This window comes from Glandiceps talaboti, chromosome 14 (assembly GCF_964340395.1).
Source record: "Glandiceps talaboti chromosome 14, keGlaTala1.1, whole genome shotgun sequence".
Taxonomy (NCBI): domain Eukaryota; kingdom Metazoa; phylum Hemichordata; class Enteropneusta; family Spengelidae; genus Glandiceps; species Glandiceps talaboti.
This window is the reverse complement of record NC_135562.1, coordinates 14762089-14776587: the sequence shown is the minus strand read 5'-3', so window position 1 is coordinate 14776587 and position 14499 is coordinate 14762089. Positions and strand designations below refer to the sequence as shown.

Here is a 14499-nt window from a genome sequence, read left to right as displayed (position 1 = left end):
CATATTACATGTTAACATGTAAAGTAAAAAAAGAGAAACGTACCGATAAGGTCACCTATCAATTCCTTCACATACTTGGACAGTTAATTTCACCTGTAAGTCATTTAAAATGTTAGTTTTTGGTCGATTGCCCTCTTAAAACAAAAAAAAAACACAAAAAAAAAAACGAGTAGAAAGGTAGAGAATTGATCCAGGGATGTGAACACAATGATTTGGAAAGCCAAAAGTTAGAATTGGCGCAAATAAAGAAAAAATATCACCTGTTCATATAGCATATCTGTTGACTTGAACGGCTATTACTACTACATTATTCCGTTATTCTAACTGACATTTTGATGTTTTGAATTTTCACTATCGTCGATCAAAACTTGCAAAAATAAAAATATCACTTAGGATAGAGGATTAGTGTAAGGAGTAATAGTCCACGAAGTCTACAGGTAGGCTACTGTTTATGCAGACTGGAACGATAGAAATATTGAAAAATTATCCAACTTTACACACGATGTCAATAACATATTAAATTAAGATCCACGAATCTGAAGTCGGAAGACTGAATACTGCCCTCTAGCGTCCGTGCAACCTCGTTTGTCTTGGCATAGTCACGTTCGGTAATTATAAGAAAGTCTTTGGAATGTTGGAGATTTAGCTGGAGAGAGAGAGAGAGAGAGAGAGAGAGAGAGAGAGAGAGAGAGAGAGAGAGAGAGAGAGGGGGGACATGCATGCATGCATACATACATACATATAAACAGTATCTGCATAATTGGATTTTGTTTGAACTTCAAGAAATTATAACTCATGTCTATTGTAATTGTAGGAGTTTGCATGATGCCCGGGCATGACGTTACTGTGAAAACTTCTTCGAAAAGAGCCGTAATATAGTAGAGCCTACGGTTTGTCACGTGACGATGATCGCAGACACGTTTTAAATGCAATTCTATTTTGTACGTCCATTCACCAAGGTTAATTGAATGACTTGTCCCTGAAGGGATAAATGTTGTATTCTGCTAGAAAATGTAATACATTGAAAGAGGCTCACATTGTCAACTAAGGAAATCATGAAACATAGAGCTCTGACGACGTTTTAGTGGCTTTGAATAATCACCTATCACAGCTTATCAGGGAAAAGTGGAGGTCAAGTTCACCATCAATAGGCCATTCCAAAATTTGCCATGGTGGCGCTTTACTTCCTGTCTGTGTGTACCTTGGGGGTATACATGGTATATGTTACTCAGTTAATTATAGAGAATTGCTGCATTCCTCGATGTCTGAACAGTACGAAAAACATCCCTGTTTTACACTAATACAAAATACCAAGGACACGTACAGTTCTTCAGAAACAGTACAATGAGATGGTGAAACTCGTAATTCGAGTGAGGGCGCTGTATTCCCAATTTCCTGTTTGCAGTCTGGAATGGCCTATCTAATTACCACAAAATGAGTGAATAGAGATAAAATAATCTGAAATTGAAGAAATTGAATATCTTGCTAAAATGTTCTTAGCTTAACGGTTGATAACAGAAAAGACGGGATTGATATATTAGAACTATGCTTATGATTAACGTCTTTCAGCACAAGTTAAACTATGTGTATAAAAGTTCGTGTCAGTCAATAACCACACCGATCCGTACTTAATTATTTAGTAATAGTAATTGGCTTTGCTAGGTTGTGACACCCCCTGATTTGTTGCTATGGTGTAGATGTGATCTGAAGACATGATCACTGCGGTCCAGGACGCGCCCTCTGTGTCCGATACTTCTGTCCGTGTTTTTTGTAAGCTTATGAGCGCTAGGTGAAAAATCGTTCTGAGTCAGTTCGGCATTGTATTTCCTAATATTGCCAGCTAAGAAAAACGTTGTGGAGTAAACATACCATATTACAATTTTTGATATCTATCCAAACATATGATAGTTTTTTATTCACATTTTCATAAAATTTTGGGCAGCTTTTTTGAGTCGTGGAAATTACGTCGGTAGCACAGGTCATGGCACAGATCAAATCTAGTATGGCACAATAACATTGTGGTTACTCGATTTTGCGATGGAAATTAAAAAAATCAAAACCATACGATTTTAGAACAGATTCAAACGACTTAAAATCTCTAAATTTTATTGCTAGTAACACAAAGATAAAAATTTTGAACCAAACAATTGTAGGGGTCCGAACTTGATATTGAAATCTGAATACTATCAGATTTCCCCAGAGAAAAACAATGGCCGTGTTGATTATATGACTACGAAACTTTGCTCAGCTTCATTTTTTTCAAATGCGCAATAATCTGTCTGAAAATTCGTAGAGACGGAAGGGATTTTGTAAAAATCTGTTCGTTTTAAATTTTTAGATTTGTGTTTCCTTTCTGAAGAATTATGTGGTATCGCTGACCAATGTTGACAAAAATACACACAAGAAAGAAAACCATTATAAACCGGCACATTTTACCATGTAAACCTACATAAATATGGACCTCTAAAGTCTAACGTCATTATTCTGTGATAATGCTATCAAACGGTCAGTACAATCACCACGGTCAGTGCGATCCATGTCGGAAAAATCGATAATCTTTTCACTAAACTTTGCAACATTGTATAATCAATCGATATTGTAGCTGTCAATCAAATATTGCTGCCTTAAAAGTTTTGCGGATTACAGGACAAAAACGACCCACGCTGGACCGCAGTGATGGGTTTCGTTGATTATTATTGTGTCATAATGCCTGCACAGGCTGTAATTAACTAGACTATTATTTTTCTTCTTCAATGAGATAACCAAAATAAAACCAACAAATTAAAAGCCAGTTATAAAACATTACACATAATAATATTAATTTTTTATATAGCGCTTGAAATCCCACTTTGGCATCAATTTTTGTATTGACCTTTTCTTTACTGACTGTAAATTCGTACTAATGTACATTTATTACATCAGCAACAGAGTAAAGACACAAGCGACAGTCTGTAGTCTGGTATATTTGAGGTCTTTATTTATGACCCGAAATCGACAATTCCTAAGGCAAATACTAGTGCCCTGTCCCATTTTCACCACTGAGGGCTTTAGAGAAAGTTCTTGCTATCGATTGTTCGCACCCCTAATGTGTTGGCCGTTGCTGGCGCTGCACTTCGATGAATTGGAAAATGGCGGTCGGTTCGTACTGATGAGGTGAGTAGTTGTCTCCCGTTTCTTGCCACGTTTCAACTCACCCCTAATACATCGAGTAGCATTGACTCAAAAAAACGATGCGGTATTACTGTATTGCACAACACCCCAAAATATCAATGGTTACAAACACGACAGACCAATGAATTCCATGGTAACATTCTCTAGTAATTACAAATGTACAATGTATACATTTTCTCTATTATAGATAGTCGCTGTGTACACTTTGGATGGAAAAGAGCTCACCATAATTCAAGATCGCCATATCAAGATGAATCGAACTCAAGACACCATGAACCTGTCTTCAAGTTCAGTCAGTGAACTCACTGATAAAGGTTAGTAAATACAGTATCAGTTCTGTGAAAACTTTAATGAAAATTTAAAACTTTATACTTCATAATTGATAGGCCTGTTTGTAGGCTCTGCCCCAACAACAGCGATATGTAAAGGCAGACAAAGAAGGACAGAGAAATACATTGCTGGCAAAAATATATAGTGTAAACTGTATGAAAGAAATGCTGTATCTAATAACTTTATAGCACTGTACAGCTGAGGTTCAGTTTCTGTCATCCTCTCAGCACTGTGTGTGTGTGTGTGTGTGTGGGGGGGGGGGGGGGTTGGTGCATGCATTGGTGGGTGAGTGAATGGGTGTGTGAGTGACCTGGTTAACGCCCAACATGGAGTTACCATGGGTAGGCCGAGTTAGCACAGGTAGGCTGAGTTAGCATGGGTAGGCCAAGTTAGCACAGGTAGGCTGAGTTAGCATGGGTAGGCCGAGTTATTATGGTTTTTAGCACAACTGAACTGAGGTTCAGTAGTGCTATAGGGATCGCCCGGTATCTGTCTGTCTGTCTGTCTGTCTGTCTGTCTGTCTGTGTGTATGTGTGTAAACAACTTAAAGTCAAAAACTGCTGAACCGATTGCCATGATATTTGGTGGGGCCATTACCTTGGGTGTCTATTTGGGAAATTGTTCAAATCAAAATGATCGCATCACAGGTGTGTGATTTGGGTAAAAAAATGTGATTTTTGGTCAAAAAACTTAAACTCAGAAACTACTGGGCAGATTGGTGCAAAATTTGGTGGGAAGATTCTTTAGGGGGTGTAAAGTAAGATTTGTTCATGACATGATGATTCCATCAGTGATATGCAAATTAGGGCTAAAAATGTGTCTTTTTGGTTAAAAATCTATAATTCCAAAACTACTGAGCAGATTGGGCTGAAATTTGATGGGGATGCATCTAGGGATGTATAGACGAAGATATATTAAGCATACAATGATTCCATGAGTGATATGCAAATTAGGTGTAAGAATGTTCATTTTTGGTCAAAAACTTATATCTCAAAAAGTACTAAGTGAATGAATTTGAAACTTGGTGAGATGTTTCTAGAAGTGTTATTCTATATCATTGCTTTTCCTCAAAAATCTTCAACTCTGAAATTACCCAGTAGATTGAGCTTAACTTTGTTGAGAATGTGTAGATTTGTCCTCCTTAATAGCTGACACAGTGAGAACAGTACATTGTTAATTAACTATAATGTTTACTTTACTATTTCCTCTGGTGGTAAAGCCTGTAGCATGGCCAGTTTGGTTTATGACTTGATTATGTAATATGTTGTAAGACAGCTGTTTCATCACCTACCCATATAAACTGAATGTAGCTTGTGTTTAAAATATTACAATAAGACAACCAAGAAAGTTAAACATGTTACATTGGTATGACTTGGTTCCAAATTGATTTAAAAAAATAAAGAAGTACAAAACCTTGTAGACACATCCCTTTAAAGTTTGATTAGGATGTTGCTATACTTGTCTTGTACACTTCCAACATAGGATGGCTGGATTATGATGATGGAAATTAGGTATGAAAATTTTGTTTTGGTTACAACTTTAAATCTTCAAAAAATTATATATCTATAATTGCCCTGAACATGAAGTTGTGCGGCAACGCAATATTTGCGCTATTTTTTAGAAGTAGTGGGGCTGTGTGACAAAATTTTACGAAAAACCTTTGTGAACAAACTTTAACCACTGTGCTCATTATAATGTCACTGAATGGGCCGAGTTAGCATGGGTAGGGCGAGTTAGCATGGGTAGGCTGAGTTACCATGGGTAGGCCAGGTTAGCACAGGTAGGCCGACTTAGCATGGGTAGGCCGAGTTAGTCTGGGTGAGCAGAGTTAGCACTGGTAGGCCGAGTTAGCACGGGTAGACCAAGTTAGTATGGGTGGGTCGAGTTAGCAAGGGTAGGCCGAGTTAGCACTGGTAGGCAGAGTTAACAATCACATGGGCTGAGTTGGCATGGGTAGGCCTAGGTGCAATGGGCCGAGTTGAACCTACATGTACACCAGTGAATGGATGGGTATGTGTGTGTGTGTGTGTGGGGGGGGGGAGTGGGTTGGTGCATGTAGTGATGGGTGAATGAGTGGGGGTTGGTGAGTGAATTGGTGGGTGGGTGACCTGGTTAATGCCCAACATGGTCCATCGCCTACTCAGCCCGCACCCTGCCAATTTATTTCAATAAGCTGTACTGGGGGACCTTCCTTGCACACCCTTTAATATCATGATCGGAAATTCTTATTCTACAGATTTGGCAAATATCGCTTGTAGTACAAGCTTGTAGTATCTAATAGTATCAGTGATACACTCAGTCAGACTGTGTTTTCCAAAATTTTACTAAATACCTTTGTGAATAAACTTTAACCGCTGTGCTCATTATAATGTCACTGAATAGGCCGAGTTAGCATGGGTAGGCCGTGTTAACACAGGTAGGCCAGGTTAGCACAGGTAGGCCAAGTTAGCACAGGTAGGCTGATTTAGCATGGGTAGGTCGAGTTATTACGGTTGGGCTGAGTTAGTACGGTTGGGCCGAGTTAGCACAGGTAGGCTGAGTTAGCATGGGTAGGCTGAGTTATTACAGTTGGGCCGAGTTAGAACAGTTGGGCTGAGTTAGCACAGGTAGGCAGAGTTAGCATGGGTAGGATGAGTTAGTATGGGTGAGCCAAGTTACCACCGGTAGGCTGAGTTATTAGGGTTGGGCCGAGTTAGTACGAGTCGGCATAGTTAGCACAGGTAGGCCAAGTTAGCATGGGTAGGCCGAGTTAGTATGGGTGGGCCGACCTATTACGGTCGGGCCAAGTTAGCACGGGTAGGCTGAGTTGGTACTGGTCGGCTGAGTTAGCATGGGTAGGCCAAGTTAGCACAGGTAGGCCGAGTTAGCACAGGTAGGCAGAGTTAACAATCACATTGGCCGAGTTGGCATAGGTAGGCCGAGGTGCAATGGGCCGAGTTGAACCTACATGTACCCCAGTGAATGGATGGGTATGTGTGTGTGTGGGTGTGTATGGGGGGGGGGGAGTGGGTTGGTGCATTCATTGGTGGGTGAGTGAATGACTGTGGGGTTTGGTGCATGCATTGGTGGGTGAATGAGTAGGGGTTGGTGAGTGAATGGGTGGCTGAGTGACCTGGTTTACGCCCAACATGGTCCATTGCCTACTGAGCTCGCACCCTGCCAACTCGGCCCATCAAATAACCAACTACAACATAGATGTTACGTTATTAATAAAATTCAAACAGATAGTATCTATTATCTGTACATCGTGTGTTTTCAGTGCAAATTATTTCTGTAAGCTGTACTGGGGGACCTTCCCTGCACATCAGGCTTTAATATCATGATCGGAAATTCTTATTCTACAGATTTGGCAAATATCGCTTTTAGTACAAGCTTGTAGTATCTAACGGTATCAGTGATACACTCAGTCAGACTGTGTTTTCCAAAATTAAACTAAATACCTTTGTGAACAAACTTTAACCGCTGTGCTCATTATGTCACTGAATAGGCCGAGTTAGCATGGGTAGGCCGTGTTAACACAGGTAGGCCAGGTTAGCACAGGTAGGCCGAGTTAGCACAGGTAGGCCGAGTTAGCATGGGTAGGCTGAGTTAGTATGGGTGAGCCGAGTTACCACCGGTAGGCTGAGTTATTAGGGTTGGGCCTAGTTAGTACCAGTTGGCCGAGTTAGCACAGGTAGGCCAAGGTAGCATGGGTAGGCCGAGTTAGTATGGGTGGGCCGAGTTATTACGGTCGGGCCAAGTTAGCACGGGTAGGCTGAGTTGGTACTGGTCGGCCGAGTTAGCATGGGTAGGCCAAGTTAGTATGGATAGGCCGAGTTATTATGGTTGGGCTGAGTTAGTATGGTTGGGCTGAGTTAGCACAGGTAGGTCGAGTTAGCATGGGTAGGCCAAGTTTTTACGGTTGGGCCGAGTTAGTACGATTGGGCCGAGATAGCACAGATAGCATGGGTAGACTGAGTTGATACAGGTCGATCAAGTTAGCATGGGTAGGCCAAGTTAGTATGGGTAAGCCGATTTAGTATGGGCGGGCCGAGTTACCACAGGTAGGCCAAGTTATTACGGTTGGGCCGAGTTAGTACGGGTCAGCCGAGTTAGCACAGGTAGGCCGAGTTAGCATGGAGAGGCCGAGGTAATACGGTTAGGCCAAGTTAGTACGGTTGTGCCGAGTTAGCACAGGTAGGCCAAATTAGCATAGGTAGGCCAAATTAGCATGGGTAGGCCGAGTTAGTATGGGTGGGCCGGGTTACCATGGGTAGGCTGAGTTAGCATGGGTAGGCTGAGTTGGTACGGGTCGGCCGAGTTAGCATGGGTAGGTTAAGTTAGCACAGGTAGGCTGAGTTAGCATGGGTAGGCTGAGTTATTACGGTTTTTCAGAAGTAGTTGGTCCGTGTGATTTTACGAAATACCTTTGAGAACAAACTTTAACCGCTGTGCTCATTATAATGTCACTGAATGGGCTGAGTTAGCACAGGTAGGTCGAGTTAGCACAGGTAGGCTGAGTTATTACGGTTGTGCCGAGTTAGTATGGGTCGGCTGAGTTAGCACAGGTAAGGCGAGTTAGCATGGGTAGGGCCGAGTTAGTATGGGTGGGCCAAGTTAATACGGTTGGGCCAAATTAGCATGGGTAGGCTGAGTTGGTACGGGTTGGCCGAGTTAGCATGGGTAGGCCAAGTTAGTATGGGTAGGCCGAGTTTTTACGGTTAGGCTGACTTAGTATGGTTGGGCCAAGTTAGCACAGATACCTCTTATATGCAAATTAAGGCCAAATACAAACAAAATGTGTTTCCGATAACCTGGCCAATCCCAGTTTAAGCTGCTGACCCTAAAGATTTTAAAAACATTTTAAAAAGATAACCAATTATATTTCTTTTTGACCTTATACATGTCTGTTTTCTTTACTCAGTCATGTCTGTACATTATTATTATTTTTATTATTATTATTATTTTTTATTTATTGGTCCTCAAGGATATGTAGTATACAACTCACAAAAGTCCAAGCGAAACATCTACACAAATACAAATACAAATACAAATACAAATATAAATATAAATACAAATATAAATACACTTAGTACACAAATACAACTTAGCAATGATTTAACAATCTGACGGCTGATGGCACAAAACTCTTGCTGTAACAAACTTTGGAGCATTTAAGACAACGGTATCTTAAGCCAGATGGGAGAATATCAAAATATGCATAAAGTGGATGTTTGTCATCAACAGCAATCACACGTGCCTTGTGCAGTATTGCACGATCAGTAAGGTCCGAGAGAGCAGGAGGCGGCAGGCCCAAAATTTTAGCAGCAGTGAAAGAAATTTTCAGAAGTTTATTTCGATTGACAGCAGAGAGCAGAGGAATATAACAGATGTTACAATAAGTTAAAAGAGGTTCAATAATGCTATGATAGAGCAGCAGAAGCAGTTTAGCATCTATATTGAAAGAGCGCAACCGGCAAAGCATGTGTAAACCCTGTTGGCATTTCTTTAGGACAGCTGTAGTATGATGTGTAAATGAGAGTTTATTGTCAAGGTTCAAACCAAGATATTTGTAAGACACCACCTGTTCAACAGGCTCACCATTAATCACAATGGTGCCATCAGGCAATGCATTTCGACGAAAATCAATCTCTTTTGTTTTGGACACATTTAGCTCCAAAAAAAAATTTGTAGTACACCACTCAGAAAAAAATCTGTAACTGAACTTCTATGTACCTTCACAGAGTCTGCATTGTTCAGGAGAGCAAGTATGGCAGCATCATCAGAAAATATACGGGCAAACTACTAGAATCAATGCTCTGACAATCATTTGTGTACATAACATTAATAAATAACCAGATTTAAACTGAATGCCTAAGGATAAAGTCTTGCAATTTCATGATTTATGCAAGAAATTTAGCTTTATATCTGTGATTCGTCTAGTCCCAATGAAAGTTAGTTGTCAATAATGTTGTTGAAATGCCCGCCACGCCTCCTATTCTCAGCACAGGAAAGCTTGCCATCCTCGACTCATTACTGGGACAAGCCATTAAAGAAGCAAGTCCACTTGTTATCAAAGAGTACCAATATTTACACATGTGATGATGGGCTCTTACATAACACAAGTAAACAGTGTAGTTCACAGCGTAAGATCATTTCTAAGGAGTGGGTCAATTGAGGCAAACCTTATCTCCGTCTTATATCAGTTGTTATCAATTTATTAGGCTATTATAAGTAACACTACAAACAGCTTTAGAGATGCAAACAACTTTTATGACACCCGTTTTCGTCAGGCAAGCCCGCGGGTTTGTTGCACTTGGACCGTTAATGGCTTGTGAATGTCATGTTCACTCGGCTTTCGTGATCCCCTACATACCCGGGATATGGCATGTGCGTGTTGAACTTACTTCTGTCCCACCTCGATTTTACACATTCGCAAGATTTTGTTGAGTGGCGCACCCTCACTGTACACTAATTATATTGAGGTCAATGTATAGGTCACCGTTATTGATACATTGTCGCGAAATTTTTGTTTGTTTTGAATCAGTTTTTTTCACAAATAAAAACAATCAAAAATAAATGAAACTAAAATCATGCGTAACAGTTGGTTGAAAGAGTACCAGGCTGAGCAGGGGAATATTATTGGGGCATTTGCATGTGTGCTTGCAGTGTTGTCTGCACCTGTACTTTCATGAGTGTAGCGGGTGACAGTGCAGCAGAAAACACTGCAACAGTGCAAGCATGAGTGCAAATACCCCTGAGTACCCACACTTGAACTCACATGGCATGGGGTTCTGTTATTGTTACATATGTTTATCATAAACGGAAAGTTTCCATAAAAATCACACATGATTTCTTGTGTAGGGAATGATTGCATCCTTATTTGCATATAATTTGCATGCAGGTATGCAATAATGTTTTTGGTATTGCTCTGTAGTGAAAACACCACAAGCATGCCCTGGTACATACATGTATGTAATAATAGTATAGGTGGAGCATGTATGAATAAAAATGGATGAAATTTTGAAGACAAGATGCTCCACTCATTTACTTTTGATTTAAAAGTGTGGGTTAAGTCAACAGCCTTTGTCAGTTTGTTCTGTTCCAAATGAGATGTTTGGGTATGTTTTTCTCTAAAAGAATAAAAAATCAACTAAAGCTGCCCACCGAATTTATAAGTAGAGTTCATGTGACCAGCATCCACATTTCAATCATACTCATACAATTCTGTTTTTATATTTTTGACAGATATATTTATGGTTATTGATTGTCTCTGTTATTATGGCCATGTTACATTAAAGGAAGACTCGATAGGAAATGAGGACTCTGTTCTGAGTGACACCAATTCAGAGAATATAACTGGAGAACAGCACACGAAAGCAACCAAAGGTAATCCTGATTGTACAAATGCCAATTATATTTCACCAAATTTGGAGAAAAGTATATGTACAACAGAAAACAAGATTATCAACCAGGGAGAGAGAGAAATGGACCATCAAGTGAAAGTGACTGATAATAATCATGATTGTCCAAATGCTGATAGTTTAGAAACTTTGGAGGAAAATGAATGCACAACAGAAGAGGAGATTGTTAACCAGGGAAAGAATAAACTACAGCATGAACAGAAAGTGAGGAAAGGCAATCCTGGTAATTCAAGTACCACTGAGAGTTTACAAAGTGTGGAGGGAAATAGACGTATATTAGATGAAAAGAGGGTAAAGCAGAGACAACATCAAAGGAAAATGTCTGATATGAATCCAAGAAGTGATAGTTTACAAACCTTGGAAGGGAAAAATACATGTGTAACTGAAGACAAGATGGTGATCCAGGGTGATAGGAAAACACATCAAATGTTGTACAGAGGTCATGACAATACTGATACACATGAAATGAATTCAGAGAATGTGGAAACCCCTGTAAAGTCTAAAAAAAATCAAAAACAATCCCTTTGTGAAATAGTTGGCAAGAAAAGCAGGATTGAAAAACACAGAAAAATATACACAAAGGAAAAACCAAGTGGGTGTGATAAAAGGTTAAATTGCAGTAGCCATAAAGAAAAACATAATTGCATCCGTACTAGTGAAAAACAATTTGTATGTAAAGAGTGTGGTAAAAGGTTTAAGCATAGTAGCATCCTAAAGATGCACATGATGATCCACATACCTAAAAAACCATATGAATGTATAGTGTGTGACAAAGGGTTTAATCGAAGTAGCCATCTGAAGAGGCACATGATGATCCACACAAATGAAAAACCATATGAATGTAAAGAGTGTGGTAAAGGGTTTAATCGAAGTAGCCATCTGAAGATGCACATGATGAGCCACACAAGTGAAAGACCATATGAATGTAGAGAGTGTGGTAAATGGTTCAATGCTAGTCGCACTCTAAAGAGGCACATGATGATCCATACAAATGAAAGACCATATGAATGTAAAGAATGTGGTAAAGGGTTTAATCAAAGTTGCGATCTGAAGATGCACATGAGGAGCCACACAAATGAAAGACCATATGAATGTAAAGAGTGTGGTAAAGGGTTTAATCAAAGTGGCAGTCTGAAGACACACATGAGGATCCACACAAATGAAAGACCATATGAATGTAAAGAGTGTGGTAAAGGGTTTAATCAAAGTGGCAGTCTGAAGACACACATGATGATGATCCACACAAATGAAAGACCATTTGAATGTAAAGAGTGTGGTAAAGAGTTTAATCATAGTGGTAGTCTGAAGAGACACATAGTGATCCACACAAATGAAAGACCATATGAATGTAAAGAGTGTGGTAAAGGGTTTAATCAAAGTAGCACTCTGAAGAATCACATGATGATGATCCATACAAATGAAAGACCATATGAATGTAAAGAATGTGGTAAAGGGTTTAATCAAAGTGGTAGTCTGAAGAGACACATAGTGATCCACACAAATGAAAGACCATATGAATGTAAAGAGTGTAGTAAAGCGTTTAATTGTAGTAGCAATCTGAAGAAGCACATGGTGATCCACACACATAAAAGACCATATAAATGTAAAGAGTGTGGTAAAGGGTTTAAACAGGGTGGCCATCTGAAGAGACACATAGTGATCCACACAAATGAAAGACCATATGAATGTAAAGAGTGTGGTAAAGGGTTTAATCAAAGTAGTTATCTGAAGAATCACATGATGATGATCCACACAAATGAAAGACCATATAAATGTAAAGAGTGTGGTAAAGGGTTTAATCAAAATGGCACTCTGAAAAAACACATGATGATCCACACAAATGAAAGACCATATGAATGTAAAGAGTGTGGTAAAGGGTTTAATCGAAGTGGCAGTCTGACGACACACATGATGGTCCACACAAATGAAAGACCATATAAATGTAAAGAGTGTGGTAAAGGATTTAATCGATGTTGCCATCTTAAAAGGCACATGATGATTCACACAAATGAAAGACCATATGAATGTAAAGACTGGGGTAAAGGATTTAATCGAAGTAGCCATCTGAAAAGGCACATAATGATCGACACAGATGTAAGACCATATGAATGTAAAGTGTGTGGCAAAGGGTTTAATCAAAGTGGCACTCTGAAGAATCACATGATGATCCACACAAATGAAAGACCATATGATTGTAAAGAGTGCTGTAAAGGGTTTAATCAAAGTGGCAGTCTGAAGACACACATGATGATGCACACAAATAACAGACCATATGAATGTAAAGAGTGCTGTAAAGGGTTTAAACGTAGTGACTCTCTGAAGGCACACATGGTGATCCACACAAACGAAAGACAATATGAATGTAAAGAGTGTGGCAAAAGGTTTAATCGAAATGGCAGTTTGAAGACACACATGATGATCCACACAAATGAAAGACCATTTGAATGTAAAGAGTGTGGTAAAGGGTTTAATTGTAGTAGCAATCTGAAGAAGCACATGGTGATCCACACAAATAAAAGACCATATAAATGTAAAGAGTGTGGTAAAGGGTTTAATCAGGGTGGCCATCTGAAGAGACACATAGTGATCCACACAAATGAAAGACCATATGAATGTAAAGAGTGTGGTAAAGGGTTTAAACAAAGTAGCCATCTTAAGAATCACATGATGGTGATCCACACAAATGAAAGACCATAAAAATGTAAAGAGTGTGGTAAAGGGTTTAATCGAAGTAGCAATATGAAGACACACATGATGATCCATACACATAAAAGACAATAGCAATGTAAAGAGTGTAGTAAAGGGTTTAATGAAAGTGGTAGCTTGAAGGGGCAAGTGATGATCTACACAAATGAAAGACCATATGAATGTAAAGAGTGTGGTAAAGGGTTTAGTCAAAGTGACAGGCTGGATAGGCTCATGACAATGCTTGCAAATAAAGACCATATGAATGTTAAGAGTGGAAAAGGGTTTAATCCTAGGGCTGTGACATGATGATCCACACAAACGAAAGGCTGTTTGTTTGTTTGTTAAGGTGTGGTGAAGGATTCTATGATAGTGATAATCTTAAGAATCATGCGAGAATCTGTACTAAATGAATAACATTTGTTTGCAGGATGTGTGGTAAAGGATTCTGGGAAAGTGAAAATTTTAATGCAGCACTTTACAATCCACCCATATGAAAGACGCACTGTATGAAAATACACTAGTTGATATTATAATTAGAGATGTGGTATAACGAAACTGATCAATTCATACAAATGAAAGACTGTATTATAAGGGATCCTAGAGTACATGATCGAGTTGATACTTAGGGTGCAATCACCTTTTAATGCTGGGACAAATGTACTTTGGATGGAATCACCTTGAAATGTTGGGACAAGTGTATTTTAGGTACAATCACCTTGAATACTGGGACAAGTGTACTTAGGATGCAATCTCTTACCTAAGTTAGGCCCACCTAATGTTCATTTTGACATTCATTACTCGATGTTTTGTTAGATTAAATGTTTGTTCACATATGATGTTGTCATTTCCTATTTAGTTTCAGCTGCCGGGGGAGATGTCTTTCTGTCTGTTTGTTTGTTTGTTTGTC

At 39.4% G+C, this 14499-nt stretch overlaps 1 protein-coding gene across 1 annotated transcript; it reads left to right on the top strand.

Moving 5' to 3' along the window:
• Window positions 1–2706: 2706 nt before the first annotated feature.
• On the top strand, window positions 2707–13601 carry LOC144445301 (uncharacterized). Its single transcript, XM_078134843.1, has 3 exons — window positions 2707–2721; window positions 3359–3485; window positions 10729–13601. Exons 1-3 carry the CDS (start codon window positions 2707–2709, stop codon window positions 13599–13601), a joined length of 3015 nt encoding a protein of 1004 aa, XP_077990969.1.
• Window positions 13602–14499: the final 898 nt, after the last annotated feature.